At 36.5% G+C, this 18,253-nt stretch overlaps 1 protein-coding gene across 2 annotated transcripts in view; it reads left to right on the forward strand.

The window, feature by feature from the left end:
- The first annotated feature begins 1,293 nt into the window (after positions 1–1,293).
- LOC131344723 (NLR family CARD domain-containing protein 3-like) overlaps positions 1,294–18,253 on the forward strand; it is a 30,399-nt gene continuing 13,439 nt past the window's right edge. The window contains exons 1-12 of one of the 2 annotated variants that reach the window (XR_009203371.1): positions 1,294–1,445; positions 2,418–2,516; positions 3,348–3,464; positions 4,078–4,194; positions 5,306–5,422; positions 6,651–6,767; positions 7,400–7,447; positions 7,643–9,418; positions 11,968–12,141; positions 13,062–13,235; positions 13,824–13,997; positions 16,736–16,909. Coding sequence is in view for 1 of the 2 variants with exons in the window: in XM_058377184.1 (XP_058233167.1) it covers positions 2,467–2,516; positions 3,348–3,464; positions 4,078–4,194; positions 5,306–5,422; positions 6,651–6,767; positions 7,400–7,447; positions 7,643–9,418; positions 11,968–12,141; positions 13,062–13,235; positions 13,824–13,997; positions 16,736–16,909 (3,038 nt within the window). In the remaining variant the exon portion in view is untranslated. The remainder of the gene's footprint in view (positions 1,446–2,417; positions 2,517–3,347; positions 3,465–4,077; positions 4,195–5,305; positions 5,423–6,650; positions 6,768–7,399; positions 7,448–7,642; positions 9,419–11,967; positions 12,142–13,061; positions 13,236–13,823; positions 13,998–16,735; positions 16,910–18,253) is intronic. The other variant, XM_058377184.1, reaches the window with a different exon arrangement.

Genomic DNA, 18,253 nt, shown 5'->3' on the forward strand with positions numbered 1-18,253 from the left:
TGTAGTGGATTAAATTTCTCTTAGTTCGATTCACTGATATTTTAAACTTGATCTTTCTAGAATATTAGAATACCTTACCTTAAACTGGTAAAAGTTAATTTTATCATCTGACACTTTTTTGGGCAAAATTTTCCTTTTATAATGCAACAAAGTAGTGGCCCAGTTAGATTATAATGAACATTTCATTCAGCTCTTTTTATGTTGGTTGCTGCCATGTTCTGTGAACATTAACTGTTCATGCTGAGGCTTATTATAAATGCTTAGATTTTTCATAAATGCTTCGATGCAAATAGGAAAAAAAAGTACTTGAATTTAAAGATGTGTTTTTACACTATTTTTGATGTCTTGTAACACACTCACATAAACAGACTCTCTCAGCACAGAGGTTTTTTCTTCAGCAAGCTCCTTGTTTCCTTCAAGAGCTACAATTCTTTTAAATATTTACAACACACATGTCTTTTACACTTTTTACATGCTCTAGATTCATCATCCAACAAATATTCACCAGAACACAATAACACTTCACAAATTAATATAACAATATAACTTAACAAAACAAGCTTAAGATTTTTTTGTGCATGCATGCAGTATAACTTCCACCCAAAACTTCTGGCTAAACATTTTCTGTTTCACAGGTTGTTATGATATGGTGTGATGGTGTGTAGGTTTTGAAATGTTCCACAGCAGGAAAGTCTTACTTCTGTGGTGTTTAAACTGTATTTATCTCACACATTTAATCCACAGATAGTTTATTACTGCAAACAGTGTGTCATTGAACACTAAGAGACACTTTCTTACACTAAGAAATCCACATACAGTAAAACCTGATCTATTTCATATCCTGTGAAGTTTACTAATATATTAGATATGTAGCTGTTTATAATTCTTATAGAAGGTACAAAAAAAGTCAATAAAGTAAGTATAAGCTACATGAAAGTAAAAATGTACCTACTGGCTAATGAATGGGTTTTGAAAGATACAAAATTTATGTAATCATAGTTAATATTTAAAAATGTGATATAATGCATACATATAGAATAGAAATGACCCAATTTTGGAAGTGTATTATTTATTGGAAGTTTTTTTATTTATTAAAGACTTTATGTCTAAAGATTTTATATTGTGTAGGTTGTTTCGTGGGGATGGTGTAACAAGATGGAGTTGAGATTTTGTTATCAATGTCGCCATCTGGTGGTGTAATTTGGTAAAAACTGTTAGGTAAATACATATATTCAGAAAAAATAAGGCAGTAAATGCGGTGTAGATTATGGAATAAAACTACAAAACAGAAGCAAAATACAGCGGGAAAACCCATGCAAACTTTATCGGTTGATATGTTTTAATTTTGTGTTAAACTTTTATCATAGCAACTCAGGCCTCTGTAAAAAATAAAAGTGAAAGTGTTTCTTATCCTCAACGCCATTTTGACCCGTTGTTTACGAACGGTAAGAAAGATTTCTCCCTCTGTCTCTCTGAAAAAACATTTTATGCAAGAAGAATGGGTTTAATGTTTATGTACTGTGTGTGTATGTAAAAATGACATTAGGAGAAATGAACTAGTTCTCGAGTTAATCTGCTTCTGTGTTTTCTCTTGAACAGTTAGGAGGTATAATGTAGTGGAAGAAAGTGTTAGGAGTGTCACCTGAGCAAAATACCATCTTATATTCCAACTAATTTCTCTCCTAAAGTAAAATAAGACTGGTGAAATGGAATAAACTCAGTGACAGTGATTCGGCCAGTGGCTTTAACAAGTTATATAGTGGGGTTTGTTATACTTTAAAACTTTTGGACCAGTCTTCAAAACTTTGGCCTACACGCAGCGAAGCCGTGCGGATTCACGTACAAAAGACAAAAACAAGATTTAACCCTAAACACATCTAAATATGGCGAACTAGGAACTTTTTCTTTTAAGACGGTTAATTACTTTATTTTTATTTTTGTTATTTTTTTATTATGTACCAATAAAAAAACAATTTAATGATAACAGTTCTAGAAAAGGCCACTGCAGAGCAAATGCATCATATGAATGTAACCATAAGCTGTTGAAGCTCCAGATTCTTTAGTTTGTTCCAGAGTTTGAGAAATTGTATATATAGATGTCAATTGTGTCTATGATTCCATGTCATTTATAAGTTTTAGTTCGCATTTGGTGCTGTATTTCTCTGCATTATATAATCTTGCACACTCACTATCAGCAGCCTAAATGAAGAACATATTATGAAAAGGAGATGTTAAATAATTGTGCCCTCTGACCCAACGGTTCCTCAACCAATATGGTATTTGGCTGAGGTCAAGAAGAAGATTGATGGCAAAAAAAGTGGTGGAAAATTGGAGTAGTTTGGCTTCATGCAGCATTTTTGTGTTTTTGGAGTCTGTTGATGTAAGTTGCTAAGGGTATATGTGTGTTGTTTTCCCAGACTTCTGGCTCTCCACTATCCAGCTGTGTCTCCATGAACAGTGAGTGCCATGGATCCTCCTCGTACATTAACAGAGGGAGACTCCTCATCTGGACACAGGTAAGAAACAAATATCTGTGTGAAAATCAGGTTACACCGTCTGTGTGTTTGAGGCACTAATTTCAGTACACTGACTTGTTGACAGAATGTTCTGATTTAATTGTTATTTGTGCTGTAAGCAATTACAGTGGGTATAAAATATAGAAATTAATTCATAGATTAGTTGGAATTTATTGTGATAATACAATATTGTGAATGTGTTCAGGTACAGACCTGTAGCTTATATTAATCTCATGTTCAGTGGCCAAATCATGTTTGTATTTTCAAGTGTCTGTTACTGTTAATGAAAATTGAAGAACTAACTACATTTCAAGTCAAGTCAAGAAGCTTTATTGTCATTTCAACCACATATAGCTGATGCAGTACATAGGAAAATGAAACAACATTTCTCCAGGACCCTGGTGCTACATAGACAACATACAACATATAATTACAAAACACAAACAACAACAACACAGAGCTAGGGACAGAAGTTTGTCCTAGCCACATAAAGTGCAGTATGTGCAACCAGGTGCAAACAGTGCACAAACAAGACACAGGAACAGGAAATACAAAAAACAACAGAAGATGGTACAGGACACATGTGCAACAAAATAGAATGTGCAAAGTAGAGAAACTGTAAAACCAGTGGTATTCAATAACATATATGTTTGTAAACATATACTGTATATAGCAGTAGGTGACAGTATGAAGTTTGGAAAAACAGCAGTAGCAGCAGTTGAATTAATACAGATACAATGCAAATACAAAATGTATACCTTTAAAGTGTGAGTGGAGTTACAGATGTATGAGGACATTTGTGGACATTGTGTGTAAATTTTTGTTGTTTAGTGAAACCCAGGTAAAGAGACCAGACTCACCATTACCCAGCTGTGTCTCCATGAAGAGTGATGTGTCTCTGGATGTTTTTCTTACATTCAAAGATGGAGAGCCCTCACCTGGACACAGGTAATAATGCCTGAACTCTGTGAGCTTTGTTTTAATGTATAAACCAAATGAGAAATTTGGAAAAGTCCAAAGCTTGTCTGTGCAGCAGATTTCCAGTATTTTCTCAAGAAACCACTTAAAGGATGTAACATTTCACTACTTCTGAGGTACTTTAAACACATAACAGTTAAGTGTTGTGTCAGAAAATATAATAATCAGCCTGTTAAGAATATCATTCAAACTGAGATCAACGGGAAAACATGAGGGGAACATATTTGAGCTGACAGCACATTAAATGACTGTTCTTTAAACAAGTAACATGGGTGTAAAAATATTTTAGTCAAAGGGGGAGAGAGGAATGAAGAGGCTTTTAATGAAAGTATAAGGTGTTTGGTCTGTACATTAGCCAATTTGAACCCTGTGTTTATGTCCTGCAGTGCCTGTATATATTAATGAACATGTACTCAATGAATACAGTTGTGGATATACAAAATGTAGAAACTATTTAGAGTCAGTTGAGCTGAGCAAAAAGTACAGGAATCTAATGAAAATTATTATTCTCATGTGAAAATGGAAATAAAAATGTGACAAATGTAACTGAATTTGTGGACACTGTGTATATATTATTGTTCAGTGTAACCCAGGTAAAGAGACCAGACTCACCATTACCCAGTTGTGTCTCCATGAAGAGTGATGTGTCTCTGGATGTTTTTCTTACGTTCAAAGATGGAGAGCCCTCACCTGGACACAGGTAATAATGCCTGAACTCTGTGGTTTTTGCTTCTATGAATAAATCAATTGAGGAATAGTGCAAAGCTTGTCTGTGCAGCAGATTTCCAGAATTCTGTCAGGAAACCTTTAAGACGTAACCTTTCACCACTTCTGAAATACATTAATCCTATAACATTAATGTGTTGTGTCAGAAAATGTCATAATTATAATAATAATATACTTTGTGTGTATGTAAAAATAAAATTATGAAAAATGAATTAGTTCTTGAGTTCATCTGCTTTGGTAAATGTTTTCTCTCTAACATGTAGGAGGTATGACATTGTGGAAGAAAGGTAAGTGTTAGGAGTGTCACCTGAGCAAAATACCATCTTATATGCAAACTAATTTCTCTCCTAAAGTAGAATAAGACTGGTGAAATGAAATAAACTCTGACAGTGATTCGGCTAGTGGCTTTAACAAGTAATACAGTCAGGTTTTGTATACTTTAAAACTTTTGTACCAGTCCTCAAAACATTGGCATACTCACAGCAGAGGCATGCAGAGTTTCGAAGCAAAGATAAAATAAAGATTTAACTAAATATACTAATGTGGCAAACTAACATTTTATTTTTAAAATGGTTCATTTAGCACAGTCTTTAACATTAATCTTTTTATTATGTACCAATAAAAATGTATTTAATGGTAACAGTTGTAGAAAAGGCCACTACCAGGAGTTTTAGAAGCTGTATATATTGATGTCAATTGTCTCTATGATCCCATGTCATTCAAAAGTTTTAGTACGCATTGGTTGCTGTGTTTTCTCTGCATTATATAATCTTGCACACTCACTATCAGCAGCCTAAATGAAGAACACATTATAAAAAGTAGATGTTAAATGATTGTGCCCTCTGACCCAACGGTTCCTCAACCAATATGGTATTTGGAGAACTGTAGAAACTAATTCATAGATTAGTTTTTAATGAAAAACTAGTAGAATTTATTGTGATAATACAATATTGTGAATGTGTTCATGTATAGTACTGCAGCTTATATTAATCTCATGTTCATCTTTTCCAGTGTCTGTTACTGTTGATGAAAATGTAAGAAATAACTAAATTTGTGGACATTGTGTGTATATTGTTATTGTTCAGTGTAACCCAGGTAAAGAGACCAGACTCGCCATTACCCAGTTGTGTCTCCATGAAGAGCGATGCATCTCTGGATGTTTTTCTTACATTCAAAGATGGAGAGCCCTCACCTGGACAGAGGTAATAATGCCTGAACTCTGTGGGCTTTGTTTTTATAAGTAAACCAATTGAGGAAAAGTCCAAAGCTTGTCTGTGCAGCAGATTTCCAGTATTCTCTCAAGAAGCCACATTTAGAATGTAACATTTCACCACTTCTGAGATACATTAATCCTATAACAGTGAAGTGTTGTGTCAGAAAATGTAATAAGGATGCATGGTCCAATATTCAAAAAGAAGTCTGTAATAGCACTTCAGCAGCAGGATGGGATGGACATTTACAATCTCTTATTTATAAACTCTCAATTTGTTGATTATGGTCAAAGTGAAACTCTTAAAGATCTGTACAAAATACACATCAGGACAGCATACACTACCAGTCAAAAGTTTGGACACACCTTTTAATTCATTGTTTTTTGTTTAGGGATTTATTTTCTACATTCTAGAACAATCCTGGAGATTTCAAAACTATGAAATAACACACATGGACTTCAGTAATCCATATGTAATGACAACAAAAAACGGTCAGTTGTTATTTTAAGACACGAAGGTCAGGTGTTCTGGAATAGTTCTTGCAAGAACAGTATTGTCAAGTGCATTTGCAAAACCCATCAAGCACCATGATGAAACTGGCTCACATGAAGACCATCCCAGTAAAGCAAGACCAAAACTTACCTCTGCTGCAGAGGAGAAGTTCATTTAGAGTTAGCAGCCTCAGAAATCACCAATTAACAGCACCTCAGATTAGAGGCGTTATGAAGGCTTTACAGAGCATCAGTAGCAGACATATCTCAATATCAACTGTTCAAAGGACATTATTGTGGATTTCGGCCGCCTTCAGCATTGTTTTACAATGTAGAAAGAAATAAACATCAGGAAAGACCATGGGATTAGAAGGTGTGTCCAAACTTTTGACTGGTAGTGTATATAAAACTATTTAGAATCAGAGGAGGTGAGCAGAAAGAACAGGAATTAATTTAACAAATGTGCAATATAATTAAAGTTATAATCCCAGTACAGTAACTTTATATTAAATATATAAAATGTAGAAACTATTCATAGTTTTTAATGAAAAACCAGTGGGATATGTTGTGATATTACAATATTTTGAATGTGTTCATGTACAGTACTGTAGCTTATATTAATCTCATGTTCAATGGCCAGATAATTTCCAGTGTCTGTCACTGTTAATGAAAACACTGCCAACATTGTTTTTGTATTTGTATTGTTTTTGTATACCGTTGTTGTTCAGTGTAACCCAGGTAAAGAGACCAGACTCGCCATTACCCAGCTGTGTCTCCATGAAGAGTGATGCGTCTCTGGATGTTTTTCTTACATTCAAAGATGGAGAGCCCTCACCTGGACACAGGTAATAATGCCTGAACTCTGTGGGCTTTGTTTTCATGAGTAAACCAATTTAGTGAAAGTGCATTGCTTGTATGCACTATTGATTAGAATGAAACACATTCTTTGCAGAAATATCACATTTTAGAAGAAGTGGCATATTTGAGCTTGTAGCACAAAAAACATGACATGACTGCTGTAAGCAATTAGTAGTGTTGTGTAAAAAAAAGAGAGATTTTTAATCAGAGGAGCACAAGTCATGTCATAAAACCTGTGCATTATCCAGTTCTGGGCTGTTGTATGTTAGGAAACAGTCTTTGATTTGGAGATGCAAATGCAGGTCAGTTTATTAGAAATGTTCAGTAAACAGATGAATGGGAAACAGATGTATGGGAAAGTGACAGTGAGTTTGAGTGCTGGGAATCGTAGCTTGTGGCAGCCATTGACATTTACATGACACAGTTGCATTGCTTTTTTGTCTACCTCTTACCTCCCAAATGACAAAAGGCCCAGGCTTTGGGATCAAATCATTACCTAAACAATCACCTAAATATTCCAAAACACTTCAGTTCTAACTCTAACATTTACAGTTTTGTTCAAATATATTTTATATATTTAAATATTTAAATGTAACACTTAATTCTGGGTTTCCTACAGTGTCATGCAGATGGATAGAAAGGACCAGAAGATCATCACAGATACAGGGTGAGATCATAACCTTCCTTAATTAACATTACTTCCTGGTATTGTGTTTCTTTCAAATCATTTCCGGCTATTCTAATCAAATGGTGTTTCCACAAATAGATGAGATTATCTAAAGCTTAAACCATAGTTTGGACTGAAATAAGAACTTATGATTGAGGTCTCACCATATTTTTCCCCCATACTATCATATTACAGGTGTGAACCTTCATCTGCTGGAACTGATGTTCAGGAAAAATACAAATTAAATCTGATAAAGAAGTTACAGCATGTAAATGAAGTGGTAACAAACCAGGGAAACCCAACACTTCTCAATGAGATCTACACAGAGCTCTACATCACAGAAGGAGACAGTGGAAAAGTCAATAATGAACATGAGGTGAGACAGATCGAGGCAGCATCCAGGAGAGCAGCAACAGAGGAAACACCAATCAAATGCAATGACATCTTTAAACCTTTATCTGAAGAAGACAAACCCATCAGGAGCGTTCTGACAAAGGGAGCCGCTGGCATTGGAAAAACAGTCTCTGTGCAGAAATTCATTCTAGACTGGGCTGAAGGGAAAACAAATCAGGATGTTCATCTCATATTTCCACTTCCTTTCAGAGAGCTCAATCTGATGAAGGACCAAAAACTGAGTCTGATGGAGCTTCTTCATCTCTATTTTAAGGAAATAAAACAAACAAACATTTCCACTCTGCACAAAGTTCTGTTCATTTTTGATGGTTTGGATGAGTGTCGTTTCCCTCTGGATTTCCAGAACACAGTGAGAGTGTGTGATGTAACTGAATCAGCATCAGTGAATGTGCTGCTGATAAACCTGATCAAAGGGAATCTGCTTCCCTCTGCTCTCATCTGGATCACCTCTCGACCTGCAGCAGCTGATCAAATCCCCTCTGAGTGGATTAATCGAGTCACAGAGGTACGAGGGTTCAATGACCCACAGAAGGAGGAATATTTCAGGAAGAGGATCAGAGATCAGAGTCTGAGCAACAGAATCATCACACACCTGAAGTCATTAAGAAGCCTCTACATCATGTGCCACATCCCAGTCTTCTGCTGGATTTCAGCCACTGTTCTAGAGAGAATGTTGGGTGAAGCAGAGAGTGGAGAGATCCCCAAGACTCTGACTCAAATGTACACACACTTCCTCATCATTCAGACAAACATCATCAAGAAAAAGTACACAGAGAGCAGAGAGGCAGATAAAGAAATGGTTCTGAAACTGGGTAAACTGGCTTTCAGGCAGCTGATGAAAGGGAACCTGATCTTCTATGAGGAAGACCTGAGAGAGTGTGGCATTGATGTGACTGAAGCATCAGTGTATTCAGGTGTGTGTACACAGATCTTCAGAGAGGAGTTTGGACTTCACCAGAGTAAAGTGTACTGCTTTGTTCATCTGAGCATTCAGGAGCACCTCGCAGCTCTGTATGTGCATCTGACATTCATGAATGAAAAGAAAAATGTTTTAAAAAATACAACAACCAACATATTGAAGCTGAAATCTACAATCTCAGATGTTCACAAGAGTGCTGTAGATCAGGCTTTAGAGAGTGAAAATGGACATCTGTATCTTTTCCTTCGCTTTCTTCTGGGTCTCTCACTGGAGTCCAATCAGATCCTCTTACAAACCATCATGAAACCCAGAAGAAGAAGCTCCCAGGAAACAGTTCATTACATCAAGAAGAAGATCAGAGAGAATCCCTCAACAGAGAAATCCATCAATCTGTTCCACTGTCTGAATGAACTGGAAGATCATTCTCTAATTGAGGAAATCCAACACTACCTGAAGTCTGGAAATTTACAAAAAAACAAACTTTCTCCATCTCAGTGGTCAGCTGTGGTGTTTGTGTTACTGACATCAGTGCAGGAACACGATGTGTTTGTTCTGAATAAATATATTAACAAACACTGTAAATCAGACAAGGTTCTTCTGAAGCTCCTGCCTGTGGTTGCAGCATCCAGAAAAGCTGAGTAAGTAATGCTGAATAAACTGTTACAACATTCTTACAGCATACATGCAAGAATTTTTCAGACCTTTGTCAGAGTTGAAAGTATGGAGGTCCTTGAATTCTCACAACCTTCCAGTCAGTAGTCCAACAGCTTAACCACTGAGCTACCACAGTGCATTTAACCCTGATGAGCAAGAGGCAGTGCTGGAGTTTTTCCACTCAGTTGTGTGCATCCAACTTTGTAGTAACAGTTTTGGGAAGAAGCACATATGGTCAGTGTGATGGTCACGTGTCCATATACTTTCGCTATATAGTGTACATTGTATATGGAATAAAACAGTGTTATATAATATTAAAGGAAAATAGTTGAGAAGGGTGTTGTGATGCAGACCAACATGCAGTAGTGTAAATGAAATTATCTGGCATTGATTATTTTACTATTAGCAGTAAAATATATTATTTTTCTTATACGAAGGTAATTTGTCCATATAAGAAGTTCCTGTTATCACTGATGTAGATACAGCAGCTGCCTTTCCTCTTTTGATAAGACAAAAAATATGCTTATATAGTTCTTTATATAACTCTACTTGTCTGTTTTCACTGCATTACATTACATTTCTATTGACAGTTTGTTACACTGAAATCATTACTATAATAGAGTTAATGACATCATCAGTGGAAATGGCAAGAAATACTTTTATTAAAGAAAGAAATTTTTTCATGATTATAACTTTTGATTTATATAATAATAATAATAAAGCTCATTAGATGAAGGTAAAAAGGAAGAAGTGAAGCCAATTTCACCAGAAAATTTAATGGGAATGTACAAATCACTGTGGGCCCCAATGAGCAGCAAGTCTACAGCCGAATCACAGCTCATATTCAGAATAGTGATATTTTCATGTCAGGCCATTACAACCCCAAAGTTCCTCACTTGAAAATAATGAGACAAATAACCACAAAGCATAGTATATTAAAATATATAATATGTATATATTGTGAAAAACTTACTGAATATTACAAAGTGCTGACACTGAAGACTCCTTTCATAAATATAACATAAATGTCATCATACAGAAATCTATACCATATCACCATTACATACAGGTTACTTTTTTAATAAGTTTTCTTTTATAATAGCATATATATAAAATATATTTGTGTTTAACATTTTGTTATGATATATCTTCAAAGAATCCAGTTACAGTGAATCCAGTGGCGGACCGTGTATTTCACACCTAGGCCTTCACTGGTGTCCTTCCTGAATTAATCCACCTCTATACCATCATTATGACGCCAAGGCAATAGATACTAATCAACCGTTAAATAACAAAGTAAAAAAGAAATTATTCTACAGTATTTCACACCTCACAGGGAATAGTCCATTTTATTACGGTTACTTTTCTCTATAAAGACATTCTTGATGACGTGTGCAGCAAACTGCAATCTCCGGAGGACGCAGCATCCGAAATGAGACACAGTGAATATAGAAACACTGTATAACAGTGGATTGTGTCACAGGCTCTTATAGCGTACATAAATAAAATTACACTACATATAGCAAAAAAACACATTAACACAATTCAGTCTCACAAGTTTCCTTTCACTGCAGCAGAAAAAAAAAAAAAACACAGCCCACCCCGGGGATCTGGAATGAAGGCAAACTGAAAACCCAAATGCATAAATGGTTCTTGAAAAAGCTTACCAACTATTTTAAAGAATCAAAAGGATTTTCTTGAAAAGTCCGTCTTGAAATGCATTTGTAAGGATGTCCGCGACCAAATCAATTTCTTCTCCTCTGCCAGCCATTGTGAATTAAAATATATATATTTCATTTAGTTTGTGCAGTTATCCAATCAAAAGATGTGAAATTGCTGACTTAATCGTATGCCTGCTAGATGGCCCCAGTGACGCCAATTCGAAATCTGATTGGTTAATGGATCAGTTTCATTGCCACTTATTTTAAGCTATGGGTGCCTACACTTTTTATTTCTGAAGACCTTATGGTCTGGCAACACATGATGTCATCCACTGGCTGAAATATGATTGGATAAATACTCTTATCATAAATATACACTACTGGAAGCAGCGCAACCAAGAGAAAACCTATGAAATGTAGAGAATAGACTATTGGGAATAATTTAATACACATTCATGGAAAAATATATTAAATATATTAAAATGCAAGTCAGTGATTCAGATCACTGCTGTTTAGGCCAGCAGAGAAGGACTTGCTGACCCTAATGGTCCACCACTGAGTGAATGAGCTGTAGCTATAAAAACAATGATTATTAGAACAAGTGCATTAATATAAAGCTGTGATTTAGCTGCACTACAGTCAGAGCTGCTGTTACAAAAAATTAGTCAACACTTTCTGATCAGAATCTAAAATCAAGGGTTCTGTATTATTAATGCCTCTAATATAAATTCAGTAAACATTCATGTTACACAACAAACACATTACACTATGTCACACCACTTTTTAGCATGTTTGCACAATTCTTTTTTAAGTGTAAACGAACATGTGACATTGTACACTGTTATTGCATCATGTATTTGTTTTTTCTTTAGACTTAATAATTGTGGCCTAAATGAGGAAGGTTGTGCACTTTTGGCCTCAGTGCTCAGCTCTAAATCCTCCAATCTGAGAGAACTGGATCTGTCTAGGAATAAACTGAGAGACTCAGGAGTGAAGTGTCTCTCTGCTGTACTGGAGAATCTTCACTGTAACCTGGAGACACTGAGGTAAGATAATCTCTGCTTGATGTTAATTTGCCTCAGACAGTGGTGGAAATGTCTTCAGTAAAAATGAGTTGTAACAAGTTAGGTAACATTCTGGTAATTAAACTGTCAGGGATTTTCCTCCTGCACTGAGCACTGTGTGAGGAAGAATTCAACATTCATAAAGCATTACAGCCTGCAGTTCTGTGTTGTCATATGTTGTTTTGTTTATATTGCTGTGTGTGTGTGTGTTTTTTTTTTTATTATTCATGTCTAGTCTCCACCAATGTCCTGTCATTGGTTGTCATCCTGATGGTTACAGATTACTCTCACCTGGTTTTTAGTTTTCACTTTTCACTTTGGGTTTCTGTGTTCAGCAAGAAGTTATGTTCAGTGTGTTCAGTGTTTTGCTGTCTGACTTTGCCAGGTGTTTTTGTACTCTGTTGCTTTGTCCTGGTTTTGATCTTGTTCTGGTTTCTGGATCTCTATGTTTTTGATTGTCCTGCTTCTGTTTGCTGATCTCCTGACCTCTGCCTGTTTCCTATTCTGATTTGAATTATATTTTGGATTTGTCTGCTCCTACTTTAAAACATTAAGATGGAACCATAATTTAACCTACAAACAAAATTAACCTTAAACTACAGTTTCTGTAAAAAAATCCTCACTGGGAAAGGCTAAATTTTCTCACAAAATATAAAACTGTTATATATATATTCCTCAAAATGTGACTGCATTTGGTCCCTGTGAAGACAGAAATACACAAACACACACAAGCACAATTTTGTTATTTATTTATTGCTTTCATATATAATTCATGACTAAATGCTAATTCCATAGATTAATTTGATTCCAGACTGCAGTGACTCTTTAATGAAAAAGTTCTTGCTGAACTGATCTGTGTCCTGAACTGAGAGAGTGAAGAGTGTGTCATTGTCTCTCTGCAGGTTGTCTGGTTGTGAAATCTCAGATGAAGGCTGTGATGCTCTGACTTCAGCTCTGAGATCAAACCCCTCACACCTGAGAGAACTGGATCTGTCTGGGAATAAACTCAGAGACTCAGGAGTGAAGAATCTCTCTGCTGTACTGGAGAATCCTCACTGTAAACTGGAGACACTGAGGTAAGATCATCTCTCTGAGAGTCACATGACCTGCTCCTCAGTAAGACACATTCTCTAATAGTGAGACTGAAGCAGAGGTTTTAGGTTCAGCATCAAATATCCTGAGGATAAAATCATTTCATTTCAGACCACACTGATGTTCTTCCTGATCTGATCACAGTATTTATGTATTCAGTGTGTGTAGTAGTATAAACAGGTCAGGGTCGAGTTTCCCTAAAGCATCACAGCAAAAAGTTCACTGTTTAAAGGTAGAGCGAGCATCACATTGAACACTCTCTCTCCCAGCTAATATGATCTTAACTTTAAAATGCTTTTTAGGAAACTCAGTCCTGATTGTACTTGTCAAACATTTAATTCAGCTGTATTATAAACACACACACACTTGTAGTGCTTTCATGTGGAGATTTCAGCAGGCACATAAATCATCATTAATATAACTCAATTCAGAGGTCTTGCAATAAAAGCTCAGGAATAGGTTACAGTTATGAGAGTTAAGTTTTTTTCATTTTCACATATGACTTCATTAAGTTCATTATTCTGTGTGTCCTGAACTGAGAGAGTGAAGAGTGTGTCATTGTCTCTCTGCAGGTTGCGTTATTGTAAAATCTCAGATGAAGACTGTGCTGCTCTGACTTCAGCTCTGAGATCAAACCCCTCACACCTGAGAGAACTGGATCTGTCTAGGAATAAACTCAGAGACTCAGGAGTGAAGTGTCTCTCTGCTGTATTGAAGAATTCTCACTGTAACCTGGAGACACTGAGGTAAGATCATCTCTCTGAGAGTCACATGACCTGCTCCTCAGTAAGACACATTCTCTAACAGTGAGACTGAAGCAGAGGTTTTAGGTTAAACATTAAATATCCTGAGGAGAAAAATCATTTCACATCAGTGCATGTTCAAACTTTTTCTTCATTTCTACTGATGTGATCACAATATTTATGTATAACATGTAACATGTAATATAACATGTTAAGCCACTCAGGGTTGTTTCTCAAAATCATTACAGCACAAACAATGTTTAATAGTAAAGCAAGCATCAATTTAAACACTTTTTCTCCCAGTTAAAATTATGTTAACTTTAAAAATGCTTTTTAAAATGCTCAGAAATAGGGTACAGTTTTAAGAGTTTTCTCATTTTCACTCCTCCAACGTTTGAGAAATCCTTTTCAGTCAATCAGTTATGTCAGATTTTTAGCCCTTTTCACACACTATAAACAAATAATCCAATCTTAGTTTAGTTTAGTTGAAAACACCAGGGGCTGAGCCCAAAACATGAGGGGCTAATTAGGGAGAGAGGGTAAGCAAGAATAGCACATTTTATACAGGCAGTTTTATTTAATATTGTTTAATAATAAACACAAATGAACACAAATAGTATGAAACTCTCTAAAATTTTATTTCAACTCCTCCCATCATTTCAGAGTGTTGCTACTAAAAAGGAGTTCATTAAATTCATTACATTTTCTCTCACACAGGTATGCCATGCAGTATTATCTCTTACTGCTTGTGTGTGAAGCAGTGCCATGCAGATCCTTTATAATTATTAGTATTTTACAATAATCTATATTATACTTGCACCTCTTATTTCATTCTTCATTTATGGTGGCAATACTGTATGTATTATTCTTTGTTTATTTATTTATTTATTTTTGCCTCTCTTCTCTTATTGTTCTCATCTGTCTTGCTGCTTGTATCTTGTTTACTTCATGCTCTTGGTGAATTTTCTATCCTATTTCTTTGAGGGTGGAATCATCAGAGAGTATCTCCAAGACTGGACATGAGCAAAACGGTCAATTACCATACTAGTATTTATAGTGCTGAGAATTCCTTTTTCAATTGATAGAACAGCCAAATGATGGAGTCTGTTCTGGCCCATTGTTCACCTAAGACATGTATGTATTTTAATTTAAATACGAGCCCCGAATGATTAGCCCTAGCAACGCCCCTGGTTGGTTACTGCTCTTTAAAATTTCATAAACATGATTCACAGCAATACACAATGATTTAATCAGTTCAATACACAGTGATTTAGACTGGCTCACCAGAGTCTTCTCAAAGATCTTCATCCTCTCTCTGGCACTAGTCACCATCCTGCCCTGTTTAAAATCAGCTATCATCATCCCTTTTTCTAAAGAGCCAGTCACCAACAGCCTTTATGACTATAGAGCAGTTGCATTTACACCAGTACTCATGAAGTGCTTTGAGAGACTGGTCTCACAACACAGATCCAGTCTGCCCACCCACCTTTTACCCACATCAGTTTGCAGAGAAAGCAATCAGAACCGCAGCACACATCATGGCCATAGCCCTTTAGAAAGCACTGTGAGCCACCTGGAACTCCGAGGAACCTACTGTATCTAAGACTGCTGTTTATAGACTACAGCTCAGCTTTTATAGTCTTCATCTCAGGCATCCTATTCAGCAAACTAGCTGTAGTAGGCCTCTTCTTTATATCTGGATAAAGGTCACAAACTGCCCAAAATCTTGGGCAGAAGGCTGGACACAAGGCTGTGTGCTGAGCCCACTACTCTACTCCCTGTTCGCATGCAACTGTACTCCTGCCCATCCTACCAACACCATTGGACTCATCTCAGGTGGTGATGTATCAGCCTACAACAATGAGGTCCAGAAACACTGAACACCACAAAAACAAAACAAAAGGACAAGGGTCAACAGTATCAAATTCCTTGGAGCCCACATATCCGATGACCTCTCCTGGTCTGCCAACACAAAAATGTACAGCAGTGGCTACACTTCCTCTGAAAGCTCAGGAAAAACAACCTGGAGTGTAAGTTGCTGGAGGACATTTAATAAGCATGCTTGCATACTGCATTTCAGTGTGGTATTCTGGCTGTACTGCAATAGACAAGAGAGCACTCCAAAGGATAATAAACACAGCCAATAAAATCATGGGCTGCTCACTGGCCTCCCACCACCACAGTAAGGCCAAAAACCTCATCAAACAAATATCACACCCAGGCTACCAGCTGTTTGATCTCCTGACCCCTGGCAAATGGTACAGGTCCTGCAAGAATCTCTCTCTAAACTCACACTATTGTGGAATATCAGATGTGCAATATCACTTCCTTGTCACTTTATAACTGTAGTCACTTTATACTGTTTCAGTCTGTTCAGAAAATAAGCAAAGGTCTGTGCAATATTCAGTGAATCTCAGGGAAGTACTTTACTCCAAACTATTGCACTTTATGTAAATTTGGTTCATCGTTTTCTTGCAGATATTATATGTCTGTTTCTTGACCCTAACTTTTGTTGTATGCAGAGCTATACATTGACAAAAAGCGCTTTCTTTTCTTTTCTTTTGCTGCTGATGGGCCCTTGAGCAAGGCCCTTAACCACTTCTGCTCCATGGTCTTGTATTATGGGTGACCCTGTTCTCCAACCCCAACTTTAAAATCTGGGATGTGCCAATATTTCACTGTGCTGCAGTGTATATGAGACAAAAATAAAGGCTTCTTCATATTCTTTATTGTTTCCGCAGGTTGTGTAATTGTGGTGTCGCAGCTGAAGGCTGTGCTGCTCTGACTTCAGCTCTGAGATCAAACCCCTCACACCTGAGAGATCTGGATCTGTCTTGGAATAGACTCACAGACTCAGGAGTGAAGAGTCTTTCCGCTATACTGGAAAATCCTCACTGTAAACTGGAAATACTGAGGTAAGATCATCTCTCTGAGAGTCACATGACCTGCTCCTCAGTAAGACACATTCTCTAACAGTTTCACTGCACACTGATTAATCTGATTCCTTATTTTCTGAGAGTATCTGGAAGTTTTAGGCATCACAGCACCAGTAAGGTCGCCAGGTTTACACCATACTGTGCTAGTTTTGGAAGGTTAAGGTAATAAAAAGTTAGTAGAGTTTTTTTTTACTCTACTACTTTTTAAGAATTTTTTTCTTTTGATCTTTAAAATAACAAAAGTTGTTTTTTCAGGATAACATCTGTCTTTTTTCCACATGTCAGAATGCACAATTACTGTTCAGTTCTTTAGTAAAATACAAGCAACCTACAGCAGGGAAAACTGTACACCCATGGACAAAATTATTGGTACCCTTCCATTAAAGGAAAAAAAAAAAACACACAATGGTCACTGAAATAACTTAAAATGGAGAATGAAAATTGAGTAATGAAAATCAAATACTGCTTTTGAATTGTGGTTCAACAGAAGCATTAAACAAAATAAAAACAACAAAAACAAACAAACAAACAAAAAAACTGGCCTGAACAAAAATTATGGTAACATAACTTGTTTATAACTATGTATACCCTTAACTTAATATTTTGTTGCACAACCTTTTGAGGCAATCACTGCAATCAAGTGATTTCTCAATAAGACTTCTGCACCTGTCCACAGGTATTTTGGCCCACTCCTCGTGAGCAAACTGCTCCAGCGGTCTTAGGTTTGAAGGATGCCTTCTCCAGACTGCATTTTTCAGCTCATTCCACATATGATCAATGGGATTTAGATCAGGGCTCATAGAAGGCCACTTCAGAATAGTCCAATGTTTTGTTCTTAGACAATCTTGGGTGTTTTTAGCTGTTTAGTGTGTTTTGGGTCATGGATAATGACCCACAACACCAAGCTGAGACCAAGCTTTCTGACACTTGGCAGCACATTTTGCTTCAGAATGCCTCGATAGTCTTGAGATTTCATTGTACCTTGCAGAGATTCAAGACACTCTGTACCAGATGCAGCAAAGCAGCCCCAGAACATAACCAAGCCTTTGTTGGTACAGTGTTGTTGTCTTTGTATGCTTTATTTTGCTTTTGTGAACATAGAGCTGATGTGACTTGCCAAAAAGCTCCCGTTCAAAGGACAGTATCTCTGAAGCTTTGTGGCTTGTTAATATGCATTTTAGCAAATTCCAGTCTTGTTTTTTAATGATTTGCTTGCTTTTATGATTTCCTTTGTCATCTTCCATTTAGTCCACTTTGGCTCAAACAGTGATGGATGGTGCGATCTGACACTGATGTACCTTGTCCTTGGAGTTCACCTCTAAT

Source organism: Hemibagrus wyckioides, linkage group LG24 (assembly GCF_019097595.1).
Source record: "Hemibagrus wyckioides isolate EC202008001 linkage group LG24, SWU_Hwy_1.0, whole genome shotgun sequence".
Taxonomy (NCBI): domain Eukaryota; kingdom Metazoa; phylum Chordata; class Actinopteri; order Siluriformes; family Bagridae; genus Hemibagrus; species Hemibagrus wyckioides.